This window comes from Olea europaea, unplaced genomic scaffold (genome assembly GCF_002742605.1).
Source record: "Olea europaea var. sylvestris unplaced genomic scaffold, O_europaea_v1 scaffold256, whole genome shotgun sequence".
Lineage (NCBI taxonomy): Eukaryota > Viridiplantae > Streptophyta > Magnoliopsida > Lamiales > Oleaceae > Olea > Olea europaea.
Window position 1 is genome coordinate 421154 of NW_019243883.1, and position 18619 is coordinate 439772.

Below are 18619 nucleotides of genomic sequence, written 5' to 3' on the forward strand. Positions count from 1 at the left end.
ATTTTTTAATTGCATCTTTTGAAGGAAATGTTAAAAATTTGTGGGAAGGAATTAGTAGTGATACAAAATCATTAATAAAAAGAAATGTACAAACAGAAATAATAAAGTCAGATAAACTAGGAATAGAAAGATTAGTAGAATATATTGCAGATGAATTCTTATGAGAAAATTGGTTAAGAAATTATGAAGAAGAAACAATACGGGAAAAAGATAATACAAGAGTTAAGTTAATTAATTTAACAATTTGTGATATGTGTAAAATTAAATAATATACTTGTGAATTCAAGGATTACTATTATACTCAATTTTATAGTAATGAGAATCAAGAAGTATATCAAGATATGTATTACAATAAATTACAATTTGTGATATGTGTAAAATTAAATAATATACTTGTGAATTCAAGGATTACTATTATACTCAATTTTATAGTAATGAGAATCAAGAAGTATATCAAGATATGTATTACAATAAATTACCAGGATCATGAGAAATATATTTTAAAATAGGATTTGAAAAATATATTAAAGAAAATATAGGAATATCTAGAACACTAGGATCAAGAATAAAATTCTTGTTTGAAAGACTAGCATATATATGTCAACAAAGACAATTATTGAAAAAATCAGGAAAATTAACTAAAATATGTTGTGAAAATATGGAAAAACCTATAAGATGAGGATGTAATTCTGAAAAAAGAAATAAAAGAAAGTATAAAAACAGAAAGTTTAAAAAATATAGAAACTTTATGAAAAAATACATAAAATCTGGAAGGAAATATTATAAAAGAAAAAATAATATACAAAAAAATAAACCTTATAAGAAAGATAAAAAACAATGTAAGTGTTAGAATTGTGGAGAAATAGGCCATATGAGTCCTGATTGCACAAAAAAAAAGTGAGAATATTACAAAAGGATTATTTTGAAATAGAAAGTGAATTAAGTGAAATATCCGATATTGAACATTATAATAATCAGGAAATATTTATAAGTGAAGCAAATTCAGAATATAATAGATCAGAATTTGAATAGAGAAATTGAAAAAATAGAAAATAATAACATAGAAATCCAAGAATATGAGGGAATAGAAGGTTATGGATTAAAAGTAACTTTTGACAATAATAAATTTAAGAAAATACAAAAGTTATCCTTAGATTTGAAAATAGGAAAATGAGAAATTCTAAATAGAATATGGAGAAGAGAAAGAATAGCAATAAATGAATACCATAAGATTGAAAAAACTATAGATGTCAAGACAATCAAGGAACACATAAAATAAACCTTTTAACAAAAAGTACATTATCAGAATTATTATCAAAAATAAGTAAAAAAACATATTGAAAAGATCCAATATGTTTATTTAGCAAGAATACAAATACTGTTTAAATCTTTATTTAGGGAATGAATAGATTCACCATTAACTGTAAGTTTACATGATGGAAGAATTATAAATCTTGAAGATGGTCATTTATAAACTATAAAAGGAAATTTAGCATATCAAAAGTTAATATTTACTTGTTACCCAAAATATTGTGTCTCATTGAAAGATAAAAACTTTAATGAAGTATTAGGATTACATTTCAAATTACATAGAAATGATATAATGGAACCAGGAGATCAAAGTATGACTATGGAATATACATCAAAATTCTTCTAGTGACATAGCAATAAATAAAGCATATAAAGCTTACTCATCTAAATTAGTCTTCAATCAATTACCTATACGAGTGGGTGATAACACCATTAATGGTTCTAAAAGGGGCAGTCCAACCATTCGCTACTCTCAACTAAATACGCTCATCTATCAATTTCAGAAATACTTTTATTTTAACTTTCTAATAGGCGTAGTTACTACCATCAAAACGTGGCGGGACTGACAATAAACTACTCATCTTTAAAATTAGGGCTAGGAATCGAATTTGTGCTCTAATACCACTGGAAAGTTATTAGTTCGACCCCAAAATCACCTAGAGAGGCGTGAATAGGTGAATAACGTGAAACTGAAATTATCAGTTAAAAGTAACAAATCACTTTTTAATTGTTCTAAATATTTAGTTAATCAAGTCAATTTTATTCTATGTTGAATTGTTAGAATATTAAATAACATAACATTTGTTGACGGAGAAAATTTTTCACATGATTAAAAATTTCGGAATCAAACCAGTTAGTTCTACCATAGATAATAAAAATTCACAATATGATCTAGGCTAAAAAAAAAAAAAAACACTAGAATCGCTAATATAATTCTTACAACCTCCAAGACTCGCTGAACGTGCTTCACTCACACATGCTTTCGATATTTTGAAATTGTCTATCTCCTGTAAATCACCGAGAACACCTTGTTATTGTATTTTTCTTGAACTTTTGGTCCAACCTCCTCAATCTTCAGCAACATATGAAAGCTATTGAGAAAGTACATTCCTGATCATGTTTTGAAAGTGGGTGTTTTAGATGATATGATTTTGATATTTTTCCTAATTTGTAGTTGATTGATATCAAGATGTAGAATTGTTGTTTGATCTCCAAAGGATATTATGAAGGTAGAATATAACAATCAACCAGAGTTTTCACGAAGTGCGGCTTGTGTTATAATAGAGAGATGTTAGGGTAGTATATGTTAGATAGAACTCTTGAAAATTGCGAATTAGGATTTCTCGAAAGTATCGCCGCTCGAGCTCCAAGCTAGCATCAAGCGAGCGATAGTCGAGTGACAATGACTTTGTTTTGGACAGTCGAGTATCAGCTTGGCAACATGCTAATATAATTCCGACGACTACTTCTTCATGTTCCATGCTCAGACCTATAAACTCTTAAATCACCTATACAATATCAACAAAGAATCCTTGATTTTTATAACTCTTATATAATAATCTCTTTGTCTAAAGAATATCCAACACAAATTAAAACCTAATAAGTTCATTACAAATTTATTTTTTTTCAAAAATTGAGATCTAACCAAATTCCAATTTTAAAAAAAAAATAATGAATAGATTCATATTTCAAGAAAAACCTGATCAATTTTGTATGTCGTACATAATAGTGCAAGTGGATACTCTTAAAAAGATCTCAAAAATGTATTATAGTTTGGGGGTTATATGTGTATCACATTTTAATTGTATTAAAGGTTTTAAACTTTTAGGTCCCATTTAGGAGTGATTTTTCACCCCAAAAATTTGATTTTTTGACTGTTATTTTATTATTTCAGCCATAATTTTTGATTTTTTCTCTCATAAGCGACCTTTACTTTTCTCTCAACGGTCAAAAAATCAAATTTCAAAATCACTACTAACAGGCCCTTATTTATTATTACATTCATGAACTCATATTTTATTAATTAGTAAAATTACTTTTAATAATATTTTTGTGAAATTTTTTTGATAATATACATTAAGACAAGGGATAAATATTTAATTGTATTTGTTATTTTTACTTATTTAAAAAATAATAATAATACTAAGAGTAAAACTCATTCTTAATGGAATTTTTGTACAAAGGTTGAAGGGCCTTTCGCAACAATATGTTTAAGGGAAAATTGTAGCTAAAGTATCGAATATTTTATTTAGTAGCAGACTTGATTCAAACTTTTCATTTGTACTAATGTAAGTACCAAAGCTTTAAAAATTCATAGCTCAAGTCCAAAATGATTGTTTTCGTCAGTTTGACTCTAGAAATTAAAATTTTAATAATTTTTCCCAAATAAGACATTGGCATTTTGGACATAGTACATTTTGGACTTGAGCTGCGAATTTTTTAAAGTTTTAGTACCTACGATAGTACAAATGAAAGGTCTGAATCAAATCTACTACTAATGAAATCTTCGGTAATTTGACTGCAATTTTTCCTATGTTCTAATTAATATGATGAAAGAAGTTGAAAAATATAAGTGCGATCATTAATAAAGACTTTGAACCTTATATGCAACTAAAATGTGATATACTTATAAAAAAATATGACACGACAATCTTAAGGCCCCGTTTGGTAGTATTTTTTTTTAAAATGCACTTTTGTCTCTCTTTTTTTCAACCGTACATTCTTTATTAAAATAATATTATACGCAAATAAAATTTTTTTCCTCATTTTATGATCGTACATTTCATATCAATTTAATATTCTAAAATGCATTTTTACGTAAAAATGATTATCAAACACCCCCTTAGTCTCAGTTTGAGAATCATTATTTGTGAAAAACAATTTTTTAAATAATGATATTTGAAAAAATGTATAGTTAAAAAGTAGAGAAATATTTTGAAATTACGTGTAAAATATTTTGTTGTATGAATGTGTGATTGAAAATAAATATGTAAAAAAAAATTCAAATAATAATTGTCAAACAGGCTAAAAATCAATCAAGGGCATTAATCCGTCTCCTTCATTTAAATCAAGACTAATAAAATTCATTTTTAGGGAAATATATTCATTTGTGGAATATTCCAAGAAAAAAAAATGGTAATGAAGTCGGTTCAGGGGAGGAGCCAACGTGGCAGCTTCTGCCACTCTTTATCACGTGGAAAAGAATCTAATCTCACGTGCTGACGCGACATCACCAATGCAATGCGCAACCTAAATCTAATCCGAAATCCATCTGAAATCAAAACTTCTCTCCCGTTTTTATCTTCTCTCTCCTCTTTTCCATTTATTTTATTCTTATTTACCAAACAATCATTAACTTTAATTTGGACTCATTTAATTAGGGATGGCAATGCAACTGAATTGTCTAAATAAAATATATCTATTTTTCGCATTTTTACTTATTTATTTACATTTTTGAATATATTTTAAATTTAGACGTATAAAAATAATATGAAAATAAAACGAGACATTTTATTATCTCTACATTACTTTAACTTATAATATTAAATAAAACAAATTTAAATGCGTATAAAAACATTCTGGAAGATAATTTTTTCTTGAATAATGATACTTGGTCGGGGTCACTGACAATGATGGAGGCAATATGGTGGTGTGGCATACAGTGATTGGATATTGTATTCTTTTCAAACTGTCCAATTATGTATTGCCAGGTATCTCCTCTGTGACTTTATCTGTCATTGAGTCTATTATTGTAGCAATATTGATTTTTCTCCATGAATTTAGGAAAAAAGGAGTTGTTTGGCTCGTATTTATAAATACTCGGAGTCAATTTTCGTTCATACATCTTGAAGCTCACTCATTTTTCTTAGCTGATAATTTAATCGGTTTATACCAAACATGGTCTTAGTAGTAACAGAAAGAGTTGTAATCTCCACTTATTAGCTGGTAGTAAACTAACCGTCCTCTCTAAATCAACGCCTCTTTTATTCCAAATTTAATTTTTAATTCATTTCCTTCTTCGGACCTTCCAAAGTTACTCTATCTACCTGCCACATAAACTATAACCACACTGCAATCACATACGAAGTGGAAGTGCCGACAATAATCTCAAATCAACTTTCTAATTTGGTAAATTCAATTGCGTTTTGCTTTAATTCTGAATTTGTTTTCAATTTAGTTTTCGTTGTAATTATTTTTTAACAACACGTTTATGTTAAAGTTCAGTTGATTACGTGATTCGGTTTTTTATGAGTATTGAAATGTAGAGTTATGATTTGAATCGCCGTGCGCTGTAGGTTAAATTAATTAGTTAATTAGTAATGACTGTTGACTTTTCGTTTTGTGTATTTATTTGACAGGTCAAATTGGTGGAAAATGCAGGTTTCTACACATGCTGTTAAAGGAAATTTATGCCTTGGATTACAAAACCTTAGGCCGTTGCCGAGTTCGCGTGAATTGAGAGAGAATAATTTAGGTTTCGCTGTTAGTGAGCTTCGGATGACAAAAAGGAGCAGTTGCTTCGGAATTGGCCTAGACTCAATTGCCATGGGAGCAAGGGGGAATTGGCCTAGAAGTGTGTACGGATCATTGGCCAAGGCCAGATCAGTCAGAGCTCAAGCTTATGGTTCGTGTTTTTAGAATTTTGTTTTGTAATAGCTATCTGGAGCTCCGATTTTATAGCGCAGTTGAGACGTTGCCAGTAGTAAATTTCTGCCATTTTCCTGGATAGTAGTTGTGATTTTGCTATTTGGTGTATTTTATTAGATTGTTAAGTTTTCTCGTGATGGAGTTTACTATTGATTACAGTAAAGAAGATATTGATTAAAATTCTTGGATGATGAACAATTACTTGTGGGTAGTTTTATACTAGTTTCAAACAAGAAAAAAAAACGTTTGCATTTTCTTCTGGATGATTACATGCAATATCGTGTTGCTAGTTATATGCATTACTTAAGCTTTTTTATTTAACTATTGAATTGTTTGGTGTGTCTAGTACCATTGTTATTTGAAAATGGACTTGCGTTATCTGCATTAGTAACATATACAGTTTCTAACCCTTTCCAACCCGTTTGGCTTCATTTATTTTCTTTATTCTTATTCTCATTCTGAAGCAGTAATGCTTTATAATTTTGGGGGTTGAAAATTTCTTGTGTTGGTTCTTTATGTTCAACTGCACATTTAAAAGGGAAATTCTGGTGTACTGCATTTATCATGTGTCTAAAGAATGTTATAAATATTATGAAGAAGAGCGGAAAAGTTACACCACAGGTATTCATGTCAAAATCTAACCAGTGACCTGCAATGTGCAATAGCTTCTTTCCTATTTTGATTCCATTTTTTTTTCATTTTAGTTTAATTTTTCAGGTCTTGTATTGATACCTGACCCCTGCTACGTTTGTAGTTGGCTGCTTCCTAAATTTTTCCTGACAATGAACATTCATGCTGTTGACTGACAGAAGGAGATGTTGAGGATGTTGCACCTGCCAAAATCCAAGTGAAATCATCTGGAACTGTTCTGCCATATGTTGGTGTTGCTTGTTTGGGAGCCATTCTTTTTGGATATCATCTAGGGTACATCTCAGTATGAATACAATTATTCATACCATTTCTTTTCATATTTTACTTATTTTTTCCTCCTTCTAAAAATCAGATTGTAATGGTTTAAATTTCCTGCTAGATTATGATAACATTATTTTAATGTTCTAAATCCCTATTAATGGTTGGTTTGCTGTTGTTTACCCTTGATTTTAAGTGAAATAAGTTTTTTTGTTCACATTGTACTGTCACTTCTCTGGTTTAGGGTGGTTAATGGTGCTCTAGAGTATCTTGCCAAGGATCTTGGAATTGCTGAAAATGCTGTGTTGCAAGGTAAGTAGTTGTCAACATTGCACATGCTATGTTTAACCTTTACTTCTTATGCAATGATTGACCATTGTGTTCCAGAAAAATATCATAATTCATTTGACCTTGAAAGTCATAAATTGTCTACTCTATAAGTTACTCTGTAAGTTTTCTTATTAAGGAGAAGAAATTTTATGCAATTGTGCATTGAGTAGGTTGGGTGGTTAGCACACTTCTTGCTGGTGCCACTGTTGGTTCATTCACTGGGGGTTCTTTGGCTGATAAATTTGGGCGAACAAAGACTTTTCTGTTGGATGCAATTCCACTTGCAGTTGGAGCATTTCTTTGGTCTGTACTTCTGACACAGATTCTGAGGTGTTCTTCTTTAATAATCATCAGGAAAATAAGTGCCTTAAAATGTAATGGGTTTTTACAGTGCCACTGCACAGAACATAGAGACAATGATAATTGGTCGCTTACTTGCTGGAATTGGAATTGGTATATCGTCTGCTATTGTGCCACTTTATATATCTGAGGTGCATATTTTCTCATATATTATGTTTACTTTTTAACTTAAACGGCTTCTACCACACATCTGATTACTTTTTACTTGACTAGATCTCACCAACTGAAATCCGTGGAACACTTGGATCTGTAAACCAGCTATTTATATGTATTGGGATTCTGGCAGCATTGGTAGCTGGATTGCCTTTAGCTGGAAATCCTTTGTGGTATCTCCTTTCGCATTATTTTCATAGAAGAAAGAAAGCACCTATTACTTAGTTAACAAAAATAAGAGCGTTAATTAACAATTCTAGATACAAAACAAGTTGGGAACCATGGTACTTAGCCTTTTATATATTTCCCATTATATTGTAAGAAATTCTGAATTAGATTAAGCCCCTGTTAGGGCTCCATTTTTTCAAAAACTTATTTTCAACCACACATTTTCCCATAAAATAATTTTATATGTGAATCCAAAACTTTTCCTTGCTTTTTAACCACACTTACTCCCAAAAAAAAACTATTCCAAAATACATTTTCCCCTTAAAAATGGGGGTCAAACGGGGCTAAGTATTAGGAGCATTGATAGAGTTGTATAAATTACCTTATTATAGTAATGTTCAGTTTAAATTTTCTAATAATTGATATAGGTGAACCATTTTTTCGTCAGTCTCTGTGTGTGACATCTTGAGTTTGTTAGAACCTAACAGATGTAGTTTAATATAAAAACCATCACTTCAAATATACAGCATTTGGGGTCAAAGTATATGGAAATGTAATATTCTACGAGATAATGATATATGGTTTTGCCTATTTTTGGCTGTTTACTTGTCTTTAAATCCTCAAGTTGTAAACTTTATTGTGAGCAAATTTCATAATCAAATACTGATAAAATAATTTGATTTCTTTCCGTAAGCATGTTTAAAGTTCGTCTTACCTGCTCCTGCATAAAGGATTACATTCATTTATCCGTTTCTTGCTGTGTTCTTTTTTTAATTTCCAATTTATTTCAAACCCCTATCATCACGTTTTTATTTTACTCTGTATTCACCAAGGAAAATGATTTAGCTTTGAAAATTATGCAGGTTAGTCATCATAAGGTTATTTCCATGACGAACTTTCTCTGTTCTTCTTGACTGTCTTATCCCATTCACTTCCTATGTTCTATCAGGTGGAGGACGATGTTTGGTGTTGCGATTATTCCGTCCATATTATTGGCACTTGGAATGGCTTTTTCTCCTGAAAGCCCACGGTGGCTTTATCAGGTTTCACTGTGAACTTCATATCAGTTTCTATTCGGATTTCTGTGTGGAATTCTCTGTCTGCTTGATCTCTGGTTTTTTGTGCTAAAATATTGCTAAGAGAGACAGATTTATGTTGCAGCAAGGGAAAATTTCTGAAGCTGAAGTGTCCATCAGAAAGCTAAATGGAAAAGAAAGGGTTGCTGAGGTTATGAGTGATTTGGATGCAGCAGCTCAAGGTTCCTCTGAACCAGAAGCTGGGTGGTTTGATCTTTTCAGTAGTCGCTATTGGAAAGGTAATTACATCAAGACATGTTAGTGATCATGGTGCATATTTTGATGAAGCAAAACTCATAAATGCATGTTCTATACTGTTGAATCTGGATACTATGGTCCATGGGTCCTCCCAACCTTCACGGGGAGAATTAGCAGTAACCGAATCAGGTTTCTTGAAAGTCCAAGACTTCAGACGTCCATTTAACATCGATTATACCTATCACTCTCTCTCTCTCTCTCTCTCTCTGTCTCTCGATAAAATTCAATTTTTATGATCATAAAATGGGAAAAAAATGGTTATATAAGAAATGGAATTGTCAAGGGTTGAAGGCGGAAGTACGTGAGTCTCCAGTTCTAGTGAATATTGGCTTAATTTAGGCATTGAAAAAATGGACATTCTAATCTTCCAATAGATCTCCTGGAATGGTAATATCATATTATATATCTTTTGCAGTTGTTAGCGTTGGTGCAGCTCTCTTCTTGTTCCAGCAGCTTGCTGGGATAAATGCCGTAGTATACTATTCTACTTCTGTTTTCCGCAGTGCTGGAATTACATCTGATGTTGCTGCCAGTGCTCTAGTTGGGGCGGCAAATGTTTTTGGTTAGTTTTATGTTAGTGGTTTTGAAGATGTTGATTATAGTGGTCATGCAATGTATTTTTTCCTCATTGGCATTAATCTTTTTCTAGGGACAACCATTGCGTCCTCCTTGATGGATAAGCAAGGAAGGAAAAGTCTTCTGCTTACAAGCTTTGCTGGCATGGTATGATTTACTTAGAATGAAAATACATATAAGGTTAGTGATAGAAGTCTCAAAAGGCAATAAATGTCTAGAAGGATGAAGTCGTAATTATGTTGATTGGTGTCAGTGGAATATAAGTAAAGAATATAAAGCATAAATATTTATATTTAGTAGGTTACAATTAATGAATATTGTAATTGATAGTTACTTTATTTAGTTTTGCTTTGACTCTATATTAATGAAAAAAACTCTCACATTAAGAGGCATTGAGCATTATTAAATATATTTGACATGGTATCAGAGTGGGTTTAATTTTATTTTGGGTTAAACATGCAGACTTGTGTTTTCTGGTGAGCGGTCTTGTGTTGCTCGTCTAGTCAAAATTTATTGTTTTGGTTAAACTTTCAAACTTAATCATTCAATCTGCTTCTACTGGTTCAGATGAGTTTAGAGGATATGAGGCAGTGACTGCTCGTGATGCAACATCGATCAGTAGTGGATGAAGAGGGTGCGGGGGTTAAAGCGCCACCGTGGATTGAACTTCGGGCGGTTATGATTGTTGTGGTGGTGGGATTTGGCAGAGGTGTCAACATGGAGGAAAGATAAGTCCTCATTAGCAGCGAGATTAGCAAACAAGTCATCGCCAGAAAAATCAAAAGCAGCAGAATCGGATATGTGGTGGCCTTGCTTGGACCTGGGTCGTCCCTGGTTCGTGAGTGAACACATCCAGTCGGCTATATGGCCTAGCTTCTCGGAGCAGGAGAAAGGGGCAAAAGGCATATTTGAATAGATTTTATTTTGCTAACAGTCTTGTGGTAGTCAATGGCGCGGGTTGGCTAGGGTTGTGAGAAGAGAGCGGTGATCGGACAGGTGTGTGACACAAATGTGAAGAACCAATGCCGATCAGTGGTTAGGGTAGGAAAGCAATAATGATATATGGGCTAGATGTATGGGTTATAGGTTGGGTATGGTTTCTTTTTAATGGGCTGTCAAGTTAGGGGCTTGATAATTGGTTAGATTACTTGGGCGTGGGTTTATTTTATGGGATTAGTTTTGATTGTGTTTTGGCCGTGAGAATTTTGTTGGACCGTTATTTTGTGTTGAAGATTTATTTCTTGGGCTGCTCTGCTAGTTTGGGCTTCATTATTATTTGGCGTATAGGTTAGGGATTAGTTGAAAGTGGGCTTGGCTTTTGGACATGAGGGTATAACTTGTGAATGGGTTGTGAGCAATTAGGCTATAAATTGTGGATCATATTGATGGGTCATATGGATGAGAGAGACATGAGAGTGCAGAATGTTGAGTTTTGGTTGCTTAGATGATGAGCTGGAGTGTTTTTTTTTTTTTTTTTTTTTTTTTTTTTGGGGATTCTTAGAGGAGGATCGTATTTGAGTTTTTGGTGTAGGCTGTTTGATGGGATTTCTTCCAACTGCATCATCTTGATTAGCGATATATTGCTGAAATTTTGACCGGTGTATTAGCGTTAGAGCTTTTGTTAGAACACAGATTATGTGTTCGACTGAGTTCTCCCGACAGACAGAGCTTACTGTGTATGTTGACACACTTTTTAAATTTCTTTTGAAAATTCTTCTTGGGGTATGAGCTCTCTGGAGTGTTTTTGGAGTAGCTTTGGAATCGTTCTCGGTTATTTTTGCACTATTTTGTTGGCCTTGGTCTCTCGTCATTACTAATTTTCGTAGATGGTTGCTTTGATTTGGATTTCTTCTTCTTGGGCGCAAGTATTTTCACCGTCACCAGCATCGATTTAAGGGGAATGTTAGTGAAATATAAGAAAAGAATATAAAGCATCAATATTTATATTTAGTAGGTTACAATTAATTAATATTGTAATTGATAGTTGTTATATTTAGTTTTGATTTGATTCTATATATTGAAAGAACCTCTCACATTGAGAGGCATCGAGTTTTATTGAATATATGTGTTCCTTCTGACATGCAAGATGCATACCAAGAATTTAGTTTATTAAATCATAATGTGGTGTCAAGTCTACATTGCTGGTCATTGGATGTCCTCTCTTGGCACATTATCTCAACTTATTTTGATGCTTCTCTGTTCTTCTCAAGGCTGTTTCCATGTTGCTGCTTTCCTTAACCTTCACTTGGAAGACTCTGGCACCATATGCAGGCACCCTTGCTGTTCTTGGCACTGTTCTGTAAGTATCATTTCTTCATTAGCAGGAGTCCTTTAGCTGCTTCTTTACAGTGTTATTTTTTCCTTTACATCAAGATATATAATCACTGAAATGTTAACTTGTGTTTCATTCAATTAATGCAGTTATGTATTATCCTTCTCTCTTGGTGCTGGTCCTGTGCCTGCTCTTCTGCTTCCAGAGATTTTTGCCTCTAGAATTAGAGCAAAAGCAGTGGCATTGTCTTTAGGCATGCATTGGGTAAGCAACAAGTCGAGAGCTATGATGTCTTCTTTACTTTTTATTTCTCCCTTTTGTTTTCCTGCATTTCATTTTACTTCTTGTAGTGGGCCTCACGGTTGAACGCCTTTAAGCCTCACCGGAATCTAAATGACAATCTGTTAGAAACTTGTCTTACAAAGAAAGTGTCTTGTGATGCACGTATAGCTAAATTTTGTGCGCTGTGGACTAGAAATGCTTTCACTATATTGGGTGCACCCATACCCTATGTCTATTCCCTAATATACACAACACTCTGACATGCAAATTTTTAAGAAAGCAGGACATACTTCTATTAAGTTTATTGATTTATATATGTAATATTTCATGTTATTCATGTTAGTACCACTTTATTTTTCAAATGAATTAATACTCTAGTTAGCTTGTATTTTGAATTTTGGTTTTAAGTCGAAACCTTTTGAATATGAAGGTTAACTTTTTGTTGTACTCATTATAACTAGTGAAACGAGATAAGATACAGGACATGCCACATGGTGTGTCAAGAAAGTTTCTTTTGCGTGTCAAAATTTACAAGCGTATAAAATTGGGCATGTATCCAGAGTGTCACCACTCCACAGACAAAAAGAAAAGCTAAGTAAAACGGCATAGGAATATCCTAAATCACAGATCAAATAGGAAGTTCCATACTGGTTGGAGAAAGATGGAAATCCACGAGTGAAGTACTTCTGGGGTGCTGCAGTGATTCTCTCTTCAATTTATAACTGAATGAAAGAAGTTGTTTTGGGACAAGGTGTTGGTTAATAAAATGGTGTTTCTCATGAAAATTAGATTAGAGTAAAATATGTCCGAGTGGCAACTTTCTTCATATGGTCTGAACCAATTGAAGACTGTTGAAAAAATCAGGATTGTCTATGCTACTGAAATGGAGTTTTAGGTGTTCTGGTGTGCTTATAGCCGTGACCATACAATTGTATTTCAATGGAGAGGCAAGCAGCAGTTCATCCACATTCCATTTTCATGCATACATTATATATTTCCATCTTCATATGCATGATGCCTTAAATTTCTTTGTGCTGATGAAATATTTCACCATTAGATACACGCACAGCTTTGAACGATGAAATTTCATTGGATAAATCTGCTTTATAATAATTCAAAGTCTTATTGGTCATTTACTTCCTTGATGAGCTTTTTCTCCCTACTTGAACAGATATCGAATTTTGTCATTGGCCTGTACTTCTTGAGCGTTGTAACTAAGTTTGGAATAAGTACAGTGTACCTGGGATTTGCATCTGTTTGTCTTCTAGCAGTCATGTACATAGCAGGTAATGTTGTGGAAACTAAGGGACGATCACTGGAGGAAATAGAGCGCGCTCTTACTGCTGCTCCTTGAGGGGAATAATGTTGTAGTACCAAGGGAAGTATTTGCCGTTTCCCCTATCGCAGATTATCCGAGAATCATCTTTCCAGTTTTCATTATGTGACAAATGGTCTGTTGGTAAGCATTTGATGAACCTGCGTTTTGATTTTGGCTTTGTTATTTTGATTGTAACTAGTGTGGGGGGCGTTGTCTCGACTTTTATCACATCAGTAGATGGGTGTTGGGGACAGTTTGATGTAAATTAGATAGTTCTTTCACTAATAAGGATTTAGATTTGAGAAATTAACGCGGATGTCCAAAACTACTGAAATTTCCAAACTTGCATAGTTATATTCTGAATGCTCGTTCTTCCGGTGGGAAAACAAGAGTGACAATTTTTCAGATTTTGCTTTTTGTACAATCGGGGTTGATAAATCTTGGGCTCCCTCCCCATTTGAGTGGTGGTCAACCCCGGTCGTACAATAAGCAAAATTCTTTCCAAGTTGAGACATTATGGCGTTGAAATCCCGAGATAGATCTATGGCTACATTTTGGTCACTCAACTTTAATTTTGTTGCATAACCCATCACTACGTCTAGCAGAGTTCTTAACACTACTGGTCTCTCATGGGGTGGTCGAGCTGGTGGAGTAGGTAAGCTCGAAGGCCTTTGATCACGAGTTCGATTTCTCCTACTAATACTTTTTTAGTCGAGCCTATCGTACCGGGCTTGTTTAGTGTGGTTTACCTGACTGACGTGGTTTGCAGACTATTAAATCAGTTCGAGAGTTTATCCAGTGCTCACTCGAACGATAGCGACTGTGATTCTCCCGTCATAAAAAGAAAAAATAAAAAATAAAAAAATCTTAACACTACCGTGCTGAAAGGCATGGCCTGGATTTGAGGCGCGAGGGAAAAGCCTTGCACATGGGAAGGCGCGAAAAAAAAGACAGTCAACTCTATTTTCACTTGGATTTGAATTCTACAGCCTAATGGAAGAAAAATGGAATAATTGTGCCTACCGAAAAAGCTATCTGCTTTACAATTGAAAAGGAATTAAATAAAAAAATCAATAAATTTAAATTGAAATTCGTATCTCAACTCTTCTTTCAGAAAATTAACTAATAAAAAGAGTTGAAAATTCACTCAACAATCGATGAGCATTAATCAAACTAATTAACATAGTTGAAGTATCAAGTGATTGACCAATTACAGTCTCAACGAAATGGTAGTCTACAAAATTTCTGCTAGAAACTAAAAGCGAACGTGTTAAACTATGAACTGGAAAAACTACCGGAAAAAAACCGTACATTACTCCAACAGAAATCTTACCGTGTTGAAAGAAAGAAGAGAAAAAGTGTTTGAACTTTGAAGGCTAGAAATAGTCTCGACTCTACGAAGATATGTTTGAGCCCCATTTTTATGGATAATAGATTTTGTAATATTAATTTTTTTCAGAATGTGGAATTATGATTTATTTTTCTTAGGGTAGGTTAATTCAAAGAATTTCTAAATACAAGTTGTTTAACTTATAATATCGAATATCTTGTGGGTACTCAGTATTTGTTCATTGCTCTAGCCAAAGCCGAAGTTTTTTATTTTTTCTAAAAAACTGAATTTGGATAGAACCAAACTGAATTTCGGTTCTTCAATTGAGATCGGGAGAGGATCACAATAGACCAATTCTTGATTTTAAGTACCTATCGTTGAACAAATTAAATCGGTCGATTCTAGGAAATTTGCCCAAAAATAATCTTAGAAGTCAAAAGTCGTACACCTTTTTTTTTTCTTTTTTTTCAATTTTTTTGGTCCAATCTTTTTAGGTTGTATGGTTGAATAAACTAATTAAATAAAAAGAATAATTAAAATAAGGATTTTATTAAAACAGTAATTAATGATCTTGGAATAATTATAATAATAGTAAAAAATAGCTAAACGCTTTAGTATCCAAGCTCACAAGGCTTGGATGCTTGAGTCTTGATCTTGTCACACTTCAAGCCTTTAAAAACATTGCGTAAAATTAACATTAGAGTCTCATGTGGACGTTAAGCATTAATGAATTGCTGATTAGAATGCTATAGCATTTCTAATGCGTTATGAGAATTGCGATTTAGGTGACATATAAATAGAAAAGCACATTCGACATGACTTTCATGCCTAATGAATAAGAAAAATTACTAGTGAGACTATCCTATTTACACGTTTGGTAAAGACCGTCCAATCAATTGATGATACAGAATTATTTGTGTTGTAATTAATCTATCTTTCTCTTAAACTCTTCTAACTGCCACTAGAATGATCTCATTATTGACTATTCTGTGCAAAAAAAAAAAAAAAAAAAAAAAAGAGAGGGAGAGAGAGAGAACCCCATTTATCTACATCGATAGTCTCATTAGCTTAATTATATGTCATATGTTCCTTTTTCCCATTTTTAATTTAATGAAGAATATGTCTCATTTTTCCTTTATTGGCATAAGGGTCTATGTGCATATCAAAATTTTCCCCAGTGTACGAATCTCGTGTGTTTTTGCACGGTAGATTTAGGGTGATATTTTGCCTTCATACTTTTCTAGTGCGATCTACTTCTGTTGTTTTCGAAATACGGTTCTATTTCAAGGCCAAGAATTAACTCAAGTGATCAGAGAAAAACATGTAAGGGTGAATATTTTTCTAATTTCAAGAAAAAAATAATAATATGTTCTACTTCGTATTCTTCGCCCATCTCCTTGCAAAATCTACTGACGTGCACAAAGGGAAGGGATTTTCCTATTCCCCGTCCGATGGCTAAGTTAGAATTTGTTCACAGTGAAAGACATTATTTTTTAAGTCTTTCATTTTGTAGGTAGAATTAGGATTTAATTTATGAGTAGACTTTCCGCAATTCATTTAATTAAGATCTAGCAATAAAATAAATATTGTCACCAATATTGCTAGAAAATATAAACAGTTAATTTACAGATGCCATTCCTTCAAGAAAGCCATGCTTTTGCAGATTGGAGTTTTCATAAAGGCTATGCCATGGTTCGAGGATACGTGTCGTCGGTTGGGCGGCCTACCTAGTCTATTTGATTGTTTATCTTGTTGTAGTCGAGAATTGTACAATATAAAACTTCTCTATATGTATCTTCACGCGAAAATGTAACACATCCATTTCTCTATTAATGGTCCAACATCATGGTTTCAGTTTCAACATTTACTCAGTTTCAATTCAGTATTCATAGAATTCAATTTCATCATCAATTAGAGAGTAACTATAGTCATGGCTTGATGGGAGCTTGGCTCTATATGAAGGGGTTCGATCCTGAAACTCAAACACCATAAAAGTTGCACAATATGCACCATCAATTTCAGAGTGTTGATAGCTTAGATGTGCCATTAGCTGGAACAACAAGGAAAGCTTCTGAAACAACACCAATGGCCAAAGATATGAACTAGATTCATGAGTTTTTGTTCTTTTTCGATCCAATTTTTCCGCATAATTGTTTTGGATCGATTTTCAGTTTAACAAACACCGCATCTAAAACAAACAAAACACGCTTTCTCCATTTGGCAGTAAACTCTACTTCTTCCCCCGTCTTTGATTTATGTTTCGTTTTTGTTTAATGATAAGTCCTCGATAACAAGAAAGTTGAGAACATGGAAGTATTAAAGATGAAACAAGATTAATATGTCAAGTACTCTATAGTCCATCCTATCGAAAGAACCCACTAACTTTTGTCTATTCTTGTGACCTCGCCTAGAAGGCCATAACTTCGTAAAGTATGCTTGGGATGGAGTTGCGATCCATTGGACAAATGAATCCAAGAAGACGTCGACATTCACTTGGTTGGCTAGTTCGTAATTTATATTCCGCTTCATGTGTGTGTCCTATGCATGTAAAGTTTGTTAGTTTTAGTTTTTTTTATGGCTCGACTTTTGTTTTTCTTTACTTCGTTCCCCCTTTTTTGGGTTTAAGCAAAATTTGACTAATTCTCCCACCCTTGTTGATTCAATTGAACATGCTATGAAGTCTTTGTTTGTGATTACAAATAAGAATTGGACTTTGAACCAACATCAAGGTTGTAAAATGTGCCAGAAATTTGTGGGGTGTTAGATATTGTTGTGATTAAGATTTCTTTGTTAATGGTAGTTTAGTCATGTCATTGAATTTAGAGTTCCATAAATATTTTTTCATATATATAGGTTCTTTGAAGTTATTTATCTATTATTTTATAGTACAAGATGTTAGTGGCGGACTCAGACATTTTGTGGGATCAAAAATTAAAATGCAGTCAATACAGTACTATAATTATAGCCTACGGATTTTATACTTTGAAAAAGTCGTCTAATTACAACATTATCAATAATATATGTATTAGGAATCACTTCTACCATTGCACTCGAACTCTAAGAGGATCCTTTTGATAAGATAACTAGCTTAGTGAGCTCTTATTTTCATAAAATAAATAAGTTATTTACATAAAAAAAAAGTAAATAAACATGCTTTAAAGTGGAAATCTAAAAATATGTGCTCCATGTTGTTAATAGGAGGTCCAAAAGCATATCCTCGAGTAGTGGTGCACTTGTCAAAAAGTATTATCAAAGCATGAAAATAAAGACCAAATTAAAAATTGGTTGTCCCTTTCATGATTTTGTGCCACTTTTTAGAAATCTGTCGCCATCTTAATTAGTAAATACAAATTTCATTTTCAACATAATTAATTATGTGTTAGAAGAATTAGTTTCTTGCCTTGCAGGTCAAACAAACAACCGTCTCTCATTTATTGACAGAATTGGCATCTTTATACTATAATTCAAACAAGATTAATGATCTTCTATGACAAGGCTCTGTCAAAAAATTCCTTAAAAACTAACAAGTTGCTTCTAAATTTATTTCAATAATTTTCTTATTGTATTTTATTTCATTAAAAGAATTTTTAAAGAAAGTTAAATGAAAAGAACAAACTTGAAATCTAATC

General features: G+C 32.8%; 1 protein-coding gene across 2 annotated transcripts; it reads left to right on the forward strand.

Annotated features, from left to right (window-relative positions):
- The first annotated feature begins 5190 nt into the window (after positions 1-5190).
- LOC111382816 (plastidic glucose transporter 4) lies at positions 5191-14019 on the forward strand. Of its 2 annotated transcripts, none has more exons than XM_023006856.1 (14): positions 5191-5439; positions 5670-5935; positions 6768-6882; positions 7112-7179; positions 7368-7500; positions 7589-7688; positions 7771-7883; positions 8828-8921; positions 9040-9193; positions 9628-9774; positions 9862-9935; positions 11999-12087; positions 12210-12324; positions 13514-14019. In XM_023006856.1, exons 2-14 carry the CDS (start codon positions 5686-5688, stop codon positions 13694-13696), a joined length of 1635 nt encoding a protein of 544 aa, XP_022862624.1. In that variant the 5' UTR covers positions 5191-5439; positions 5670-5685; the 3' UTR covers positions 13697-14019. The 2 variants fall into 2 exon arrangements, with proteins under 2 accessions (XP_022862624.1, XP_022862625.1); XM_023006857.1 differs by having other exon boundaries at positions 5199-5439; positions 5692-5935.
- The last annotated feature ends 4600 nt before the right edge of the window (positions 14020-18619 follow it).

What these genes read in the sequence shown, in the direction of transcription:
- LOC111382816 (XM_023006856.1), top strand. Translation starts at nt 5,686, where the DNA reads ATGCAGGTTTCTACACATGCTGTTAAAGGAAATTTATGCCTTGGATTA. An exon ending in GCAGTTGGAGCATTTCTTTG is followed by an intron (nt 7,501 to 7,588) that starts GTCTGTACTTCT and finishes GGGTTTTTACAG; the next exon opens with TGCCACTGCACAGAACATAG. An exon ending in TGGGGCGGCAAATGTTTTTG is followed by an intron (nt 9,775 to 9,861) that starts GTTAGTTTTATG and finishes ATCTTTTTCTAG; the next exon opens with GGACAACCATTGCGTCCTCC.